Below are 18,183 nucleotides of genomic sequence, written 5' to 3'. Positions count from 1 at the left end.
GACCTAAGTATTGTACCATCTAGTTTTGAAATTGAAAAATTAATTATTTTTACCTACACTTGATAGTCTATGGAGTCCAGTAATTTCTCATTCGCAATTAATAACTGATTAACAAGAGTCATAACAAATTGTTTTTAAGCCTGCATCTTTTTTTGCATTAATTTTATATACATATTTAATTTATTTTAAGAGTTCTACACTTGGCAGATTTCTAGTAATGATTCAGGCCTCATCAGTTCAAGACATCTGTTGACCTAATGTGGCCCAGTGCCCTCAGCAACCAGGCTTATTGTCAGTAAGTATGCTGTTTGTTTAACCTGTGCTGTTTCTCTTTCAGACGGGGAACTGGTGCTTTTAAATCCAGAGTGGGACTGCCTGCGCCTGCTCCTCTTATCAATAGCAAATATGGACTCAGAGAAACAGATAAACGTTTAAATAGGCTTAAAAAGTTAGGTGACAGCAGCAAAAATTCAGACAGTCAATCTGTCAGCTCTAACACTGATGCAGATACCACTCAGGAAAAAAACAATGCAAGTAAGTAAGGGAGATTTGATAAGCATATTTTTTTTAAGTATTTTTACACAGTTTGCTTTCTAAAGCATGCTTTAATAGTTTTGATCTTTTAAATATTGAGAGAAACTCTGGGATTCATGCGCTTCATCAGCACTGCAAGGTTCCAAAAGCAGTCTGTATCCTGCTTCCAGATTTAATGTGGTACTCTAGACTGTGCTTTCTTGACTACTTGGTAACTGGACATTAAATTCTTCATCATGTGTTCCAGGGTCATCATATGTTTGAGAGAAGCATTTTCAAAGTGTTAGTCTCTCTGTAATGATCTTGTTAGGTCCTACAAGAAGACAGAGGATGGGGTGGAATCACCCAGGCACACACGTGGTCTGAGTCTAGCCAGTCTGTTAGGATGGGTGATGGACTTGGGGGGGTTCATAGCTTCTGGCCTCAAGGCTTCCACCTTTTCACTACTTGCTTGCCTTTTTCAAAATGAACTGACCCCATTCACCAAACCACCAGTTACCAGACTCAGAATTGTGAGAGAGGAGCTGTTTGAATGTCGCTATACCGTGATGTGTTGTAATAGCCACTCCTGAGAGTAGCAAGAGAGACAAAAAGGAGAAAGAAGCAAGCTTTAAGATACCAGTTGTGTGGGGGCAAAACCTGCTGGAAACTGGAAAAAGAGAACGAAGAATAAAGAGAAAAGAGAGAGAAGAAAGCCTAAATGAGCCCAGGAAAACCCGTCACGTTGGTGGAGCTTTGAAGTCCTGGAACCACTCTGATCACTGCTGTTCTTCATCTGGGTAACACCCGTTTTCTCTGGTTGCCACGAAGCAGTAGGCTCTCTAGTCCAGCCTGTCTCCAATAGGAATAAAGTTTAAAAGTTTTAACTTGGTGATCCCACAGTAGGCCTGTTTTGGCAGGATAAATGTCCATAAATACTTCCCAGCGCTTAAGTTCCCTCTGAGATCTGATTATTCTAGGCTATTCTCCCTGTCTTCATGTGTTTTCAGCCCAACACCAGGTGCTCCTCTCCCCTACAAAAAATTCCAAAGGGAAGGGAAAATATCTCCCACGATGGTGAATGTCACTGCTATGAATTCCTGAATCTACCTGCTGCTGGGAGTCAGAGGCCAGGGGTAGCCTCTGTAGTACAGAAGCAATACTGTGTTCCTATTCTAGTCTTTAATGTCCAAGGTGAACGAAAAAGAGCAGTTAGTTCGTCATTCACTGTTGACTGTTGGTTTTAATAATAAATGCAGCATATAATCAACATTTTGTTTTCTGAGTCTGGTTCCTTGGTGAAACTGGAGACCTGTGAAACCCATTTTATGAATGTATCCATGAAGACACTTAGCTGCTGCCATCCGTACCTGGAGATGGCCCCCACACTGTCCACACGGCTCTGCGATATTCGTGGGGGGTTGTGTTTTTGTGTGCTAACTATATTACTAATGTATAGATACTGAGCTCAGTACACCACTTAGTTTAAAAGATCAAAATACAAATATTTTTTAGAAGGTGTTGAGTAGTCTACTCTGTGACCATCTAGGGAATATTTATTAATAAACCAAATACGTGGTCAAAGCCTGCTAGTTGTTGAAGGAATACAAAAAGGTGTGAGACTTGAGCCCCTCCCTCAAGGAGTTTATGCCTTAGCTCCCGGACAGGACAAGTGCACAAGTAACTGTGCAGAGCAGACAATAAATGCCACTTCCTAAAGGTTAGAGGAGACAGGTTAATTCCTCTGAGCTGTCGCCTCCGCGTTACAGAAAAGAAATACAGCACTTTACAGTAACTGCTTACATGAGGGTGCTTACTTTATTCAAATTACCTTTCTGCAGAATGATTGTCTTAGGTAATTCGAGAGTTGGTATAACTAACTGTGTGGGTCGTGTGGCCGTTGCTAGATGTGCTTGGTGTTCTGAAGGAGCTAGAGGCTTTCCCCAGTCATCTCAGAGAGCGGGGTGCACTAAACGATGTTCCCGGCAGTATTTTCTCAGGTTCTTACATGTATTCTTTTAGGCTGTATTTCTTTTTGCGTTTGTGTTTCCACCATACCCTTATAACTGTTTGAAAGACTTTTTGAGACTACAGCTGGTAGCAAAGCCAGAGCTGCCCAAGCCCCTCCCCCAAGGGGAGTGGGCACGCATCACGTGTGTAGACTGAGTACCCATCTTACCCTGCGGTTGGTTTAGAATTTAGCAACTGATGAAAAAAGAGGAACTGCTTTCTTTGAACAGCATGTATGGTCTTTTTAAAGAAACATTTCTGCCTGGTTGGAAGAAAAATTATTTCTTCCTTCCACACAGAGCCTTTTTTGAAAGGTGTCTCAAGAACCACAACTTGGCCGTTTGCATTCACACCCAGGGAGAAGACAAGAACTCCATTTTCATAAATTGAGTCCACAAACCTGACTGATAATGCCATTACTGGAAGATTCTGGGTTTTAGGCCTCTTATGCCTCAGTGCCTGGGCCACCCACCTAGTGCTCATGTTGTGGATGCAAGTCACTGAAAGTGCACAGTTTGGTGTGAGACCCAGAAGACCTGGCCAGTGGAATGAGCTTATCTCACATAAGGACCGCTCTTCTAGAGACAGCGGGCTGGGTCACCCCCCTCACTCTCGCCTACCGCAGGCATCACTGACCAATCTGAACACTTCTGCTAAGCCTGCAGGCTGCTTCAGAGTCCTTGCCAGCACCTGTTACAGGCAGTTGTTGCCTGTGTTAGTTGCAAAAGGTGGAGGCTACCTGTTAACGCCTGATAAACTCCCTGAACTGAAGTCTTTACAGTCCTGATGAGAGTTTTTCAGATCCTCACGTTCTGAAGGTGCCAGGCTGTGAGTGGCCCCTGTATTACCTCGGTTCACGCTGACTGCATTTCTGGGGCTTGTCCAGCACAGAGCGTGGATGCAGCCTAAGCACTCAGGAGCTTTGACGTCGTTCTGCTGCTCTTGTATCTGGCTGTGATTCTTGACGCCCACACAGAGCTAGCTGCCTTACGATTTTGAGGACACCCTGAAGTAACTGGCAGCCATGCCATGGGCCCTTTACCCATGAGTTGGGACTGGCCCCATGTTAACTCTGTGGTATGCCTTTGAGGCTGTGTAATAGTGCTGAGAACCTTGAGATCTGGAGCCACAGACCTCAGTTTAGATCCCATCTCTGCCACGTACCAGATGGACAAGCTTAGGCTCGCTAGTCCGCAGGAACTTGGTTTTCACATAAGTGTAGTAGCTCTTACTTCAAAGAATGCTGGTTAGGACTGAGATCATACTAATTTGACCATTTTGCACAGTACCTAGTATATACTAATTGCTAAGCATGTGTATTTCCACCTAAAATTACTGTCTAGGTTTATGCATTTGGGATTTGCCTCAGCCACAAGGGAAGAGCGCCACACGTGGTGTATTAGTGACGAAGCAGGGTGGCCGCAGACGTCTTATTACCTCCACTGTGTCAGGATCTCCTTCTGTTGATAGGCTTTTATTTGTTTGCCATTGTGACACTGTCTTCCTCCTTGAGCCTACTGTCACTGGCACTCTCAAACCCCCAGGGTACTGGGGTGACCCCACCTTTGTGGGACAGTGAAGAGCCCTAGGCAGCTACTCGACTCTCCTCTTAGTGACATTGCTCACATTTCTGTTACCCAGCCTGTCTACGTCTTTTCTGCCCTTTGACGTGATGAGCACACCTTTTATCTGGGCTTTTGATGAGATAATGAGAAAATGAGAATTCACTGGTAAATACATAGATATATAAGTGAAATCTCTTTTGAAATAATATGTAACATCAAATACAGTCTCTTGTGCTTTTGAGGACACAAACACACTGAAGTGCTTTGTCAGTGGTTCACTGCAGCCAGCTAACAATGAATGTCTTGGAAGAGGCAGAGCCCAGATTCAGAGTTACTGTAAAGTAAGATCCATCTAATGGATTTTGAATAAGTGCCAGAGTGAGGAGAATCTCAGGTGCTATGAGAATTCATGGGGAGGGTGACAGCACGTGTAGAAAGTCATGAAAGGCTCCCTGAGAGAAGTGTTTCCTAAGCTGAGTCTTAGAAGGGGATGAGAAGTTGGCCAAGTGAAACATCCGCAAAGCAGAGGGAATTTCACAAATGAAGACGGGAACAGGTGTAGGGTTTGAGTAAGTTCATCAAGGCTGGAGTAGAAGGTGGAAGGAGGGATGTGACCGTAATTTTCAATTTTGGGCTCTAAGAGTATTAGGTCATTGGAAAGTTCAAAGCCCAGAAGGGACGTGGTATACTAGGAAAGTTGTCCAGGCTGCGTGGTGGAGGACGGGATGTTGGGGGAGCTATGCCATTGTTAAGGCAGGAGGTAGTGGCATCGGGAACGGGGAGAAGCGGATGGTTCCAGGGACATTGCAGGAGTGGACTCCGCAAGACATGGTGGCTAATTGGTTGGAGCAGTCGGGGAGCACGTGTCAGGGATGACCTGGTTTCTGCTTGGGCAGCTGTGTGGATGGTATTACTGACCAAGACAGAGAACTTAGAAAAAGATGTAGCTGTGAGGATTGATGCTGAGCTGACCTTGGGCATGTTGACTTGTGAGGGCCTCAGAGAAGATCAAGATCCCAATGGACATTGGGTGATACGGACGTGTAACTTAGGAGAGAATCAGGCCAGAGAAAGTGGTTTGGGACCTGCTAGATGTCGATGTTGACCGCCAGGGAGGGGTGGATGCTTATCACCCAGAGGCCCTGAGTGGAGTTTCCAGAGGGCCTAGGACAGCAGAGGCCTGAGCATCGCAGTCCATGGGGTAGACAGAGGAAGAGTGCTGGGACATGGAGGGAAAGCGGACTGTGGTCATGAACAGCCAAGGGCAGAGGGTTTTCACAAAAAATAATGGTTAGCAGTGTCACATTCTGCAGAGAAAAAAAGTTAAAGGGCCGAAAAGTGTTCACTGGATTTCCTGATGAGGTTGTCAGAGGGATTGGCAAAGGCTATCTCTTTAGAGGGACAGGTTGGATCCAACTTGTAGAGGGGGTGCTGTCAAGGATACAAGATATAAATGACCAATTACAGAAGGGTGATTGCAGGTATGAAATGAAGATGGGCAAGAAAAAGGAAAAACAAGGTTCAGAAGCACTAAGCCTGGTCACAGAACTGTCCTTGAAGAGCCGCAGACTGAGCAAAGGATCAGTGTAGCCCCGTTTGAGAAAGCCAGGCACCCTTGTGTCTGCATCAGTATGCACCTCTGCTCAGTCACCTTGTGGAAAGCCTTGTAAGCGTAAAGAAATCCTTTAGCAAAAGGATTCTCTGAATATCCTTATATTTTAAAAATAACTTCTGGCAAGTTCTGTATATTCCAGCTCATAATACGTCAGTTGTTCTCAAATTGAGTGACACCCCAACTTTACTACTCCTACTGTTCTAAAAATAAGTTGCCTCCTTGGTAGCAGCCCACACGGATAAGCATGTTCTTGGTTCAGTCAGTGGATCTCGTTCCTGGGAATTCTGGTTTGGATATCCCAAAGCTGTTTACGAGCCAGTCTTCCTGAGTACAGAGACTTCTGTCCTTGGTGGTTTGATATTTTTGGAATGCTTGTTACGCATTCTTGCTTCCCTGTCTCAGTAAAAACTAACTAATGGTAACTTGCTCAGCCATGCGGAAAGAAGAGCAGTTGCCCTGGCGACCCTGGGTCTTTGTCGGGCAGCGTGCTGGGCTTACCCTCGTTCGTTGGTCTCTTATTTTCCCTGGTTTCTGGTGAGAGGTGGTGATTATTAGTTTGATCATCTCAATTTCCCTAGTGAATAAAGGGGTATTTTGATGGGAAGAGGTTTTCAGGTTGGGAATGGGGGAACTAAGTAATCAAGAAATTGACTCTTGCAAAACTGTAAATATAAGTCCAAAATGTTAAATGTAGAGAAAAACAGAAAAATGGTGGAAAGTCAATGGGAAGGTCAGAGGTTCACCATACGGTCAGCGTACACTTGAGTCACATATGAGCCTTTTGAGAAGCCATTCAGCTGTCACGTCAGCTCTCAGGTTGTCATTGCTAGTGGGATCATCGCAGGCTTTCTGCATCCTTGTCTGGAGGAAAGGAGTTGGGTCCGCCTTTGTCCCCAGAGTTGTAATTCTAGCAGCGTGCCTCTCCCCTCTCTCAGTTTGGTTGTTGGCAGCAGACAGTCACTGGCGGGATTGGGCCAAGTAAGTCCCGCAGCCCTTTAGAGTCTCTGCTGGTCTTCACAGCGCTGAAGGGAACAGCTCAGATGGTGTGGTTCTTTGGGGATAATTGTCTGTTGGGAGTAATAATAATATACGGTTCTCAGGGTCTCTTTGTCTTATTTGAAAGCACTGTGGTACAATTTGTCTCCTGGAGCCCATTAGTAATATATTTCTGGTCTATATTACTGGGCAAGTAATATACTTTGAGTCACTGAATAATGGATTTTAGAAACATTTAAAATAGTGATTTTAAGAAGAATTTATGAAAGGAAACATACTTCAAATATTTTATGTGGTAAAAATACTAAATCAGGAAAAGAAATATTCTGTGTGGACCAGTGTTGTGATGCATTAAGGACAAGCTTAGAGCGAAATCTGGGTCCTTGCTGTGCTGAGAGCTCTTTAACCCTATAATTACTTACCTGGAAAGTGAATAGATGCTCCTTAAATTAGGGGCAGAAATTAGAGAACAAAGGAAACCTGTAGGGAGTGCTTATGTGCTGGCGGAAACTGAGCTGGGTCTGTCTGCCACGTATTTGTGTAGTCTAAGCGTTTCACAGCTAATAGTCTGGGTGTTGGCATTGTTTTGTTTAACATTACTGTGTTACCAAGACTGTTTTTATCCTCTTATTTTTTTCTTCTGCAGCTTCTAACCGAAAATCTTCAGTTGGTGTGAAAAAGAACAGCAAGAGCAGAACTGTAACAAGGCAGTCTGTGTCAAGAATTCCAGCTTCTTCCAACTCTACCTCATCTCAGCTAACTCCTATAAGTAATTCCAGGGTACCAAAGAAACTGAAAAAGCCTGCAAAGCCTTTACTTTCAAAGATAAAATTAAGAAATCATTGCAAACGGCTGGAGCAAAAGAGTGCTTCGAGAAAACTCGAAATGGGAAACTTAGTGCTTAAAGAGCCTAAGGTAGTTCTGTACAAAAATTTGCCCCTTAAAAAAGATAAGGAGCCAGAGGGACCAGTCCCAGCCGCAGTGGCTGGTGGGTGCTTAACTAGACACGCAGCAAGAGAGCACAGACAGAACTCGGGGCGAGGTGCTGCCCTGCACGCGGAGGGCGCTGCCTGCACGTACACCACCAGGCGGTCGGTGAGGGCGAGGACGAATGTGAAGGAGCCCCCCGACGTCAAGCTGGAACCAGATTCGCTGGAGGGCTGTAGAGGCATCTTGACGGACCCCTGCGCAGACGGCGGGGAGCAGCCAGCCCCTGCGGCACAGGAAGAAGACCTGGCTCGTGAAGCTGCACTAAAGGGGGATGCCAAGTGTCCTAAGAGTGACAGCAGCATGTCAAAGAAGAAGTCACGGCAAGGAAAACTGGTGAGACAGCTGGCCAAAGCAGAGGAGGCTACTCCGGGGCACGAGTCCCCCGGGAGAGCAGGCGCGGGGCTGGACGCGGTGGGGTGCCCCCTGGGCCAAGGCGAGCACAGCAGCGCAGAGGGCGTCCCCGGGAGCTACACGGACTGGGCCCCCTCGCCTGTTGGTGGTTCAGTGGTGACGTCAGACAGCTTAAAAACAAAAGACAGCTTCCGAACTGCAAAAAGTAAAAAGAAGAGGCGGATCACAAGGTATGATGCACAGTTAATCCTGGAGAATAACTCCGGGATTCCCAAATTGACACTTCGTAGGCGTCACGACAGCAGCAGCAAGACAAATGACCAAGAGAATGATGGGATGAATTCTTCGAAAATAAGCATCAAGTTAAGTAAAGACCATGAAAATGACAATAATCTCTATGTAGCAAAGCTTAACAATGGATTTAACTCAGGATCAGGCAGTAGTTCTACAAAATTAAAAATCCAGCTAAAACGGGACGAGGAGAGTCGGGGCTCATACACAGAGGGGCTTCATGAAAACGGGGTGTGCTGTGGCGATCCTCTTTCTCTCCTGGAGTCTCGAATGGAGGTGGATGACTACAGTCAGTACGAGGAGGAAAGTACAGATGCTTCCTCCTCTTCAGAGGGAGACGAAGAGGAGGATGACTATGATGATGACTTTGAAGATGATTTTATTCCTCTTCCTCCGGCTAAGCGGCTGAGGCTCATCGTTGGGAAAGACTCTATAGATATTGACATTTCTTCCAGGAGAAGAGAAGATCAGTCTCTGAGGCTCAACGCATAATAAGCTCTTGGTCTTAATTTGACCCGGGATAACTACTTTAAAGAAATAAAAATTCCAGTCAATTATTCCTCAGCTGAAGACGTTTTAGTGGCAGCACTTACGTTGTCTCTTACTTATCAGCATAATACTGTAGAAAGTGTACAGCGTGCTGACTCTTCTTAAAAGTCTGATTTGTGCACATTTTTATTGTACTTTTTAAATAGCCTTCTTATGTGCAATTCTGAGTTAGAGGTAAAGCCCTGTTGTAAAATAAAGGCTCAAACAAAATCGTACAGTGATAGCAACTTTCCGCACAGGACGCTGGAAACAATAATGTGGCTACACAATTTTCTTTTTTTAACTTTAAGAGCATCAACTGGCTCTTTAATATATGACTAAACAATAATTTAAAACAAATCATAGTAGCAGCATATTAAGGTTTTCTACTATATGCTAATATCACCAGCAATGACCTTTGGCTTTTTGATTTATTTGCTAGATGTTTCCCCCTTGGAGTTTTGTCAGTTTCACACTGTTTGCTAGCCCAGGTATACTGTTTGTGGCCTTGGCTAAATAGCAGACCATCAGGTGGGAGTCAAATTGGTTTCTTTAAAAAAAAAAAAAAAAAGTACAGTTACATGCGTGTCAGCTGACTTTTCAGTACATTATATGTACGAGGGTAGCAGTGTGCAGGATGAGTTTCGATACAGCGTATTTATTGCTTGTCGTGTAAATTAAAGACCTTGTATTTAACACTTTTCAATCCTTTTAGATAAAATTGTTCTTTGCAAGAATGATTGGTGCTTATTTTTTCAAAAATTTGCTGTGAACAATGTGATGACAACAAGCAACATTTATCTAATGAACTACAGCTATCTTAATTTGGGTCTTCAAGTTTTCTGTTGCACTTGTAAAATGCTACAAGGAATATTAAAAACTCTATTCACTTTAACTTATAATAGTTTATGAAATAAAACATGAGTCACAGCTTTTGTTCTGTGGTAACCTATGAAAATGTTCGTCTTTGAAATTCAATGTAAAGAACTGACAACAATGTACATGTTGTAAATATTTGTGTGTTGTGAGAAATTTTTGTCATAAGAAATTAAAAGAACTTACCAGGAAGGTTTTTAAGTTTAGAAATTTTCATGCCAATAAAATAGGAAATTATAAATATATAGTTTTAAGCACTGCATCAGTGGGAGTTCTTGGCTTATGTTAGTTTATGTATGAAAATATCAAAGATTTTTTTGACTATATTATCAGTTAAACAAAAAGAGGAGTCAGATTTAATTTGTTTTTGAAGCACTTTGAGAAGAGAAATTAATTTTAAGTAACTTAATGAGCATAATTTTGATTACTACTTTATGTTCGATACCAATCTTTCATTTCTCTGGACTATTTTCATTGGACAGAGAATTGGGGAATATAAATCTGTAGCAGGTGTTTGACACCAGTGGGTCTTTTTATTTCTGGGCAATGTGTACATGTACTTTCAGATATACAGTGTTCCTGAGTAAAATCAACTTAGGGGATTTGTGTTGTGTCTGTAGAGAAGTAGCCCATGTCTTAAAGCTAAAAGGAATCTGCAGGTAAATGAGAAGTCCGGTGGAGAAAACCTCAGCGCTCACTGTTACAACTTACTGATTCCTACCAGTTTCCAGGTTCTGGGGACATTATTCAAATTAAGTTCTTTAAAACGATGGCTAGCAGGTTCCAAATAGAAATTAACAATTTTCATAAAAGTTGTTTGAACTTAGTTTTTCTCCTGTGTTCTTCAAGGAATCACTTCTGTAGTCCCCTGTCGTCTGGTTGTCGTTTGTTGTGGTGCCGTGTCACCCCTCAGGAATTCATGTGGGAGCAGGTGGCAGCCATCCTTGCTCGCGCGCTCACACCCTCCTCCTTGGCTCGCGCCGTCTAGAATCCTTCACCTGGTGGAGCAGGGCAGCCCCTCCAGCTCCATCCCGAGGCACTTGGAGCACTTTGCCACCACACCCGGGCCGCCCGGTGTCTGTGTGGAAATGTGACACTCATGCCACTAAGGAAGGCCACGCTTAGACCCCATGTCTGGAAAGTACCAGAGAGCAATGGGGCACCTCTTTCATTCCCACCTTAGTTTGGAGTGTTTCAAAGAGGTTCAGAGACTAAATTTTGAACTGTTTCTTGGAATACCAACAATAGCCATTGCAAGAATTTCCATCTTAAGGAAAAAGTAACAATACCACATTTCCCACTTTTCTCCATTTTTAAGCTTAATTCTAGTAACTTATTTATGATGTTTGCTTTAACTTTATTGCGGCCTCGTCTTTCGTGGCTGACCTTCCCGTGGGTCTGAGTGGTGACGTTGGGTGGCGTTCACCGCTTCAGGAGTCGGGGCGCACCAGCGCTCGGCTGCCACTGCCGACGCCGTCCAGGGAAAGCCGATCTCTGTCTTCACGGTCCAGGGCCTCGGAGCTGGTCCAGCTCTGCTGTAGGGCTGCACTGTGTGACGGCAGGGTCCGCACACTGGTGACCACTCGGAAGAGGTTGCATTCAGTAAAACTTCTAGCTTGAGCTTATGCAATGATTGGTAAAGATTTTGGCATTGTAAGAATTAGGAAATGATGGTAGAAATATATGTAAAGTATTCAATTTTCAATCATTTTTCAAATTACTGTTTTAAATTGTTTCACTGAGTTGTAATACTTTTGAGATACAATGTATTCCTTGTACTGAAAGAATGAAAAAAAGGACTTTTTCAGCATTTGAGGTAAGTTCTTTAACGTTTCATTAAGAACATTTTTTACAAATATTTTGTACATGCACTTGCAGTATTGAGGTTAATCATTTTAATAAATTCGGAAATTAAAACAATCTGGCCAGTGTTCACTGTATCTGAGAAGGAATGATCAAAGTTGTGGCTTCGTCCACACGGTTTCACTTAAAGTCATATATTTGTAAAATCAAACTTTCTTTTTTCTTTTTTTTTTAAATCAAACTTTCTAAAGCTTTTCAGTATCCTTAGTGTCGAGTTCTCCAAGCCCTGGTCTCCTTTTGCTTATGGTGCCATTGGCATAAGTCGTTGGGAGCACTCAGTCGTCTCTCAGGAGAAGACTACTTTTAAACTACACACCCTCCCAGCCTTTGAACCCAAGAAGGTTTTTGCAACCCGGTTATTAATGGTTTCTGATCACTTGGACTTCTTCCCTCCTTGAATTGCGCAGAACTGGCATATTCAGAACAGGCAAAGGTCCTTTTTCTCCCAGTTACTACAGCAAAACCTAGGTGAGAGGAAACAACTGGCTTCGGAGTCAGGAAAGCAGAGTTTGTCCAGCGCTGCAACATATGAGTGACCCCCAGCAAGCCGTCATCCCTGGTCTTGCTAGCACCTGTAAGTCAGTGTGGTCACCTGGTCCGTCAATGGTTAAGCCTCGGGAGCTGCATCCACTCTCACAAGGGCAGTTGGGGTGAGCGGTGCCAGCCGGACTGGACAGACTTGCTGTTAATTGAAATAGCCTTGCAAACTTGGGTTCCCCATACGAAAAAAGGCTAAAAGGTGGCACACCTGGTCAACACGCAGGCCTCTTTAAGGGGCTCAGACTTGCTCTCTTCTCTGATGTGAGCTACTCCTTTCCCACACTCAGCTTGTAGGGCGCTGCCCAGAGCCCCTGTCTGTTTCTCAAATACCGACCCTGTCGTTAACGTGGGCCCCGTGATGTTTGCTGCAGAAGCCAGTGGCACTGGGCAAGGTGCAAGCAAGCTGCTGACCTCAGGGGCACATCAGTAGCCAGGGTTATGTTAAGTGTGACCCTATCTTGCAAGGGAGGGTGCAGAGGCCACCAGCCTTCTCCATCCCCCATGTCCTAAGAGCTTGGGTATTTCTTGTGTTTGCTAGTGATAGGCCCAGAGGAAAAGTAGATTTTGATTGTTCAGGAAGGGACAGGGTATGTGAACTGGTGGGATTGGGAAGAGGGTCTCCCAGAAGTCAGACTCCCTCCACCCCTCTTCCTGCACCCCTGCCACTCGCACTCCCCCAGGGCATTAAGCAGTTGGAAAAACACTAGTCCCGAGGACAGGAGGTGGCCTGCCATCTCACAGTGATGCCTTTGGTAACATTCTTCTAAAAAAAGTCTGTTACCAGATCCTGTATTCTTGTCAGATTTGTGAGTTTTTCTGCTAAGCTGCAGTAGACAATGGCTTCTATCTTTTGAGGGGAACCCACCCTGTAGGGCCTGCCCTGAGGAGGGGACGCAGAGCTTCCTGGGGCTGCTCAGGTGCCCCAGAGTTCGCAGGAGGTTTCCCCAGTCTGAGACCCTGGGCAGGCAGTATGCAGACTGGCAGCAGTAAAGTTGCATTTCTTTAATATTTGTTGAGCAACTATTATGTTAGGTGGTGCTGGGAGTGAGGAGGCAAGATCTGTGCTCTTCAGTGCAGGGTGTAATTAAAGCCCTGGGAGCAGGTGAGATAACTGAGGGAGATGACAAACAGCCCAAAGGCCCTCCGACGCAGGGACGGGCAGATGCCCATCCTTTGGTCCTCCTGACCTGGGGGAGTGCAGTCTGGGGCAGGCCCTTCCAGGAGGAGCCAGATCACTTGAGAGAGCAGGCGGAGAGGAAGTTTGCGTGTGAAAGTGGAAATGATGAAGCTGGAAGGGGAGGTGGAGTTGAGGAGGTGGTCCTTGTTATTAACAAAGCACAAGCAGGTCTACCCTTGAGATGGAAAGCTCCCATGGGGCGGGGAGGGGTGTTCTTGGGATTATAGGTCGGTCTTTGGTAGCAAGAGGAAATGAGGTGGTGGGTGTGGTGGGGATCCAGTTCCAGCATGATGGTTACTATTTTGTCTAAAGTAGGAGGTGAGGTCGTCTGATTGTGAGATGAGGGGCCCAAAGCTTGCGGAGGATGAAGGAGATTTGAAATCCAGAAAGGGAAAGCAGGCTGACTCTGGAAACCTCATGCGATTCATGGCAGAAATCCTCTGGGTAGCAGTCTGTGTCCTCGGCACCCGTGGGAGCCAAGGCTGGCGCTGCACTTCTCAGCAGGTGTGAGGCTCTCAGCCAGGTGGGACCGCAGAAGCAGGGCCAGGGGCTATCAGGTTCAGGTGGGCAGGAAAGGGCTTGAAAGAGAGGCCTGGAATGCTCGTGGAGAGCATTAGGGGAGAGAAGATGAGCCCCTGTCTAGAGTGTAGAGGTGCCCAAGGCCCAGAGGTGCTGCTGTGGTCAGAACAGCCAAGCAGCAGTCGGAAAAGCAAGCGGGGAGCACAGGGGGTTGAGATCAGAGGGCCGCTCTCGAAACTTTGAAACAGTTGCATTTTCAATGATGACAGGATGCCAGGAGGGGTTTCGGGGAGAGTCTCCTGGTTCCAAGACACCAGGACATTGGACAGAACTGAGATCACACAAGATGACAGCAGACAGCCTTCACTGTGAGCCCTGAGAACCAAGCACGCACAGCCATAGCCAGACAGACACCAAGTCTATAGGGGACAAACATGGCGAGACACCCTATTCAGGTGGTGGGAGCACCTTACTACCCTCCCCACCCTGGGAGGAGGGTAGTAAATGCCTGGTAACTACATTTCAGTGAAAAAGTGCATCAGCCAGCCTTGGGCCCCGTGGCTGGTGGCAGAGCCGAGCATCAGCCCCAGCTCTGGCCCCAGGGCCGCTTTTGGAGTCGCACCTGGAGTGGGCTGTGAGGATCACAGAGCCGTCATTCCAGAGGGTCACTCCAGCCCAAGTCATGAGGCCCACCTTCCCCAGAGTTAATTCTGGAAGTCTCTCTTTTGGAAGAATTCCCTGGGGTGACAAATAGCAATCACTGCTTTCACCCTCATTTCTGTGCAGTTATGTGGGGCCAGGAGAACTTTGTCCCAAGCTTATCCTGCTGACACGCAGGCGGCCCACTCCCACTTGTCAGAGGTGGGTGAGGTGCCACGTGCCTGCTGCGCCCCAGAGGGGTGTGGACTTGTCTTTAACCGAAAAAGCGAGTCAAACACGAGGGTGCCTCAAGACAGCAAAAGCAGAAGTCCCAGGTTTCCTCCAGCCTGGCAAGCTGCTGTTGTGAGAGTGACTTCACACAAATGTCCAGGTGCAAAGGAGGGACCGAATCTGGCCAGGAGGTTTCTTGGGTTATCCCCTGAAATACCTCAAATATGCCTGTCTTACCCTTGGGACGATTGTCCTCTCACAGGACAGACTTTGGAGCTGTAATGAGAGGCCTGGGAAGCAGGGTTCTGTCCCAGAACAGAAAGCTGGTTTCCATCTCGGAAGCACACCTATGAGGCAAGTTAGCCAGTTAGCCTGTGTTTGGCTCCCGGCGGGTCAGGCACTGATTTCTGTCTACCTCCTCCTTGGGGGTGGGAGCTGGAGGCTGGCGGGAGGTGACCAGGATCAAGCCCGCAGCTCTTACCTTACCCTCCCGGCTTCCAGCAGGTGGGAGGAAGCCCTTCACAGGGCAACCCTCCTGCAAACCAAACAGAACGGCATTTATTTCCTCCTCTTGCCAGTTAAACCACATTTCTCTTCTTGGAGTAAGAAAGTGAGGGAAGGACTGAGCCTGGCCGGCCTCCAAGTGGACCAGAGCTGGCCCTGGAAACTGCTCAGGCTGGTGTCCCAGCTGGCGGTTGGTGCCTGGCCCCAGGCTGCCCGGGGCTGGGCCCTGCCACCCCCACCTTCGGTCACTCTATCCTCTCCTGGCTATGTGGGCGTGGACAGGACACTTCCCCTCTCTAGTCCCAGTGTTTTCCCCCTAAAACAAGGTAAAACCAGCACTTAACTTTAGGATGGTTGGGGATGAGGGCGAGCACCGTCTGGGCCTTCCTGTGGGGCCTGGCACCCAAGTCCGCAGTTGGTGTCACCTGGCATCAGTATGTGCCACGGTCTGGATGGCACCCCGACACTCATGGGTCTTTCCTCCCTGCCTCTGCCCTCTGCCCTCGCCAGCTGACCCCTGCTCGAACGGCCTTAATCACAACCTCCTCCACCCACCCCGACCTCAGGACGTGGCTGCCAGCGCTGGTCTCCACAACTAACATGGTTGCAAAGTGATTCCGGTTCTTTGTTCCTCTGGCCAGCGCCTCCTCTGTTCACTGTTGCATCCCTGTTCCTCACCTGCATCCACGGGGTTCTCTCTGAATTCATCTGCTCGCTTGACGACCGTCCCTACTTGAGCACCGATTAGGTGCTGGACATTCAAAAAGCACCTGGGCTACAGGAGTGATTCCAACCACCCCTTTCCCTCACAAACAGCAGATACACGAATAACAAAGAAGTGTGATAAATGCTTGACTAGATGTGTGTGTGAAGCACTGACGGATCACAGGGGATGGCGCCCTCATTTCTGCTGGGGAATAAGGCAGGCTTCAAGGAGGACATGAGATTAAAAAGGGCCCTGAAGGATGAATAGGAGTTTATAAACACAAAGAGCAGAAAGGCCTAGGACCCTGCCCAGTTCTGGAGAGAAGAAAGGGCAGGATGTCCTCCAGGAAGGTGGTGAGAAGTTCCATGTGGCCCATCAAGAAGGTTTAGAAGGAAATAGGTGTGCCCAGCCTGCAGACCTGAGGAGACTGGGTGGGGGTGAGAGGGAAACAGAGCACCTCTGAGGTAGGGGCACCGGCTCTGGTCAGGCACCCTCAGGGCAAATTCTGACTCCTCCACTTCCTAATTTTGTAGCCTTTGTTTCCTGATCTGTAAAATGGAGATAATAGTCCTGTCCACCTCACTGAGGATTAAATAAAATAGCAGAAAGATGCATAATGAATGATCAGTAACTGTTAGCTGCTTTTATTTCCTGGAGTCTCAACTCCAAAAGCTGTGCTTTTTCTCTGGTTTCACCCAATCAGACCCAGGCCCAGCCCCCACTTCCCCTCCTCCGAGAGCCCCAGCCCCAACTGTGGCTGCACAGCCCAGGAGGCCAGAGAAGAGAGAGAAAGGGCCACTCATTGTACAGAGAGGAAAACTGACCCTCCGGGAGGGACAGTGCTTTGCCTGGGGTCACACAGCCGGTGGGAGGCAGGGGAGGCCGGGACTTGAACCCAGGGCAGTACTGGCGGCCTGAGCCCCCACACAGTGCCCAGGTGGGGCTGCTCTGCGCTCTGAGTCAGCGGGGCAGCCCGGCTGGCGAGACAGCTGCTGTTGACATGTGATAACATGTGTTTGTTCAGTTGAAGCCACTGGCCAAAGGGATTAATGTTCAACTCCCTCCAACCCTGGAGCTGCAGCAGGGAGCCAGGTAGTGAGACCCCGGCCAGGTCCACAGCCTGTCTGCCCTTCCTCCCCCAGACATGAGTCAGCCGTGCCTTGGAGAGTGCCTGGTGAAGCCTCGCAGGGTCTCTCTTGGGTCTTTGGGAAAGATCCAAGGAGGCGGCAGGTGGGAGTCCTCACTGCCGCTCTTGGGAGGCAGGGCCCGACTCTCCGAGAGGGACAGTTTCACAAGACCCCCAGGGCTCCACGACACTGGGCTGGGCTGGGGCCTGGGGACCCTGGGAGGCCCTGGTGGGTTTTGGCTTGCAGTAGGGATGGGCTGGGCCATCAGTGCCTGGGGGCTCCCTTGGGTCAGGAGGTCTTCGTTTGCTTTTCCTCGGCCAGGAGCCCCTCACTGCCATCCCCTTACCCGAGCAGCTCATTCTCACCTCTCAGGCCTCCACGCAGATGTCACATCCCAAATCCTCTCTGACCCCCACTCCCATCCCCATCCTCTCTGATCGGCCCTGATCCCTGGTGCCCTGTGTGGTCCCTGTGGCCCAACAGGTCTTGGCCTCAGGGAGGCCTGGGTGAGCCCGATGCAGGCTGATGGAGAAAGCAGCCCTCACGTCTCCTGCCTCCTGTCCTCATAGGCTGGCCGGACAGGGTTCAAACTGTCCACCAAAAGCCAAATCCTCAGGCTGCCACCAGCCATGGGACCCCCTGAACCCCACTCCCCTCCTCCCTCCCAGTGAAGCTGGAAACCGAGGGGCCACACTGGGCAAAGGGGCCAGACCAGACCTGTGCCCCACTTCACCCCACCCAGCAAGTCCCGAAGAGAGGGCCAGAGGCGGGAGCTGAGCTCTGGCTCTGTGCTGGGCCCGGGGCTGGCCTAATCGGGGATGCGGAGGGCTGATGGCCAAGGGGGGCGTGGGTGGGGGCTGCCTCTCTTGCTTGCTGCCTGTTGCTGCCACAGCCTATGAGCTGGGGGAGTGCGGGGGACGCGCAGGGAACGCACTGTCCTCTGGCCGGCCCTCTGGCTCACCTCCGGGCACAGAAACTGCGGCTTCTCAGAAATTCCCACGCAGCCCTGAGGGCTGGGCCCCACGAGCCCTGAACTCAAACCCTGAACGCAAACCCAGCCTCATCCAGCTTCAAGGAACCTTCCAGATCTGCCTGTGGACAGCCAGGACACACCAAGAGGGAAACAGTCCCCATGCTGGGCC

The 18,183-nt window shown here is 48.0% G+C and overlaps 1 protein-coding gene across 5 annotated transcripts in view; it reads left to right on the top strand.

The window, feature by feature from the left end:
* The window catches only part of KMT5B (lysine methyltransferase 5B), a 51,811-nt gene extending 40,156 nt beyond the window's left edge, over positions 1-11,655 (top strand). For all 5 annotated transcript variants that reach the window (XM_032490023.1, XM_032490022.1, XM_032490021.1 and 2 more), the window contains 2 exons: positions 338-534; positions 7,346-11,655. In XM_032490023.1, coding sequence (XP_032345914.1) covers positions 338-534; positions 7,346-8,823 — 1,675 coding nt within the window. In that variant the 3' untranslated portion in view covers positions 8,824-11,655. The remainder of the gene's footprint in view (positions 1-337; positions 535-7,345) is intronic.
* The last annotated feature ends 6,528 nt before the right edge of the window (positions 11,656-18,183 follow it).

This window comes from Camelus ferus, chromosome 10 (genome assembly GCF_009834535.1).
Source record: "Camelus ferus isolate YT-003-E chromosome 10, BCGSAC_Cfer_1.0, whole genome shotgun sequence".
NCBI classification, from domain to species: Eukaryota; Metazoa; Chordata; class Mammalia; order Artiodactyla; family Camelidae; genus Camelus; species Camelus ferus.
The sequence above is the reverse complement of the archived record's forward strand: the minus strand, read 5'-3'. Positions and strand labels throughout refer to the sequence as shown.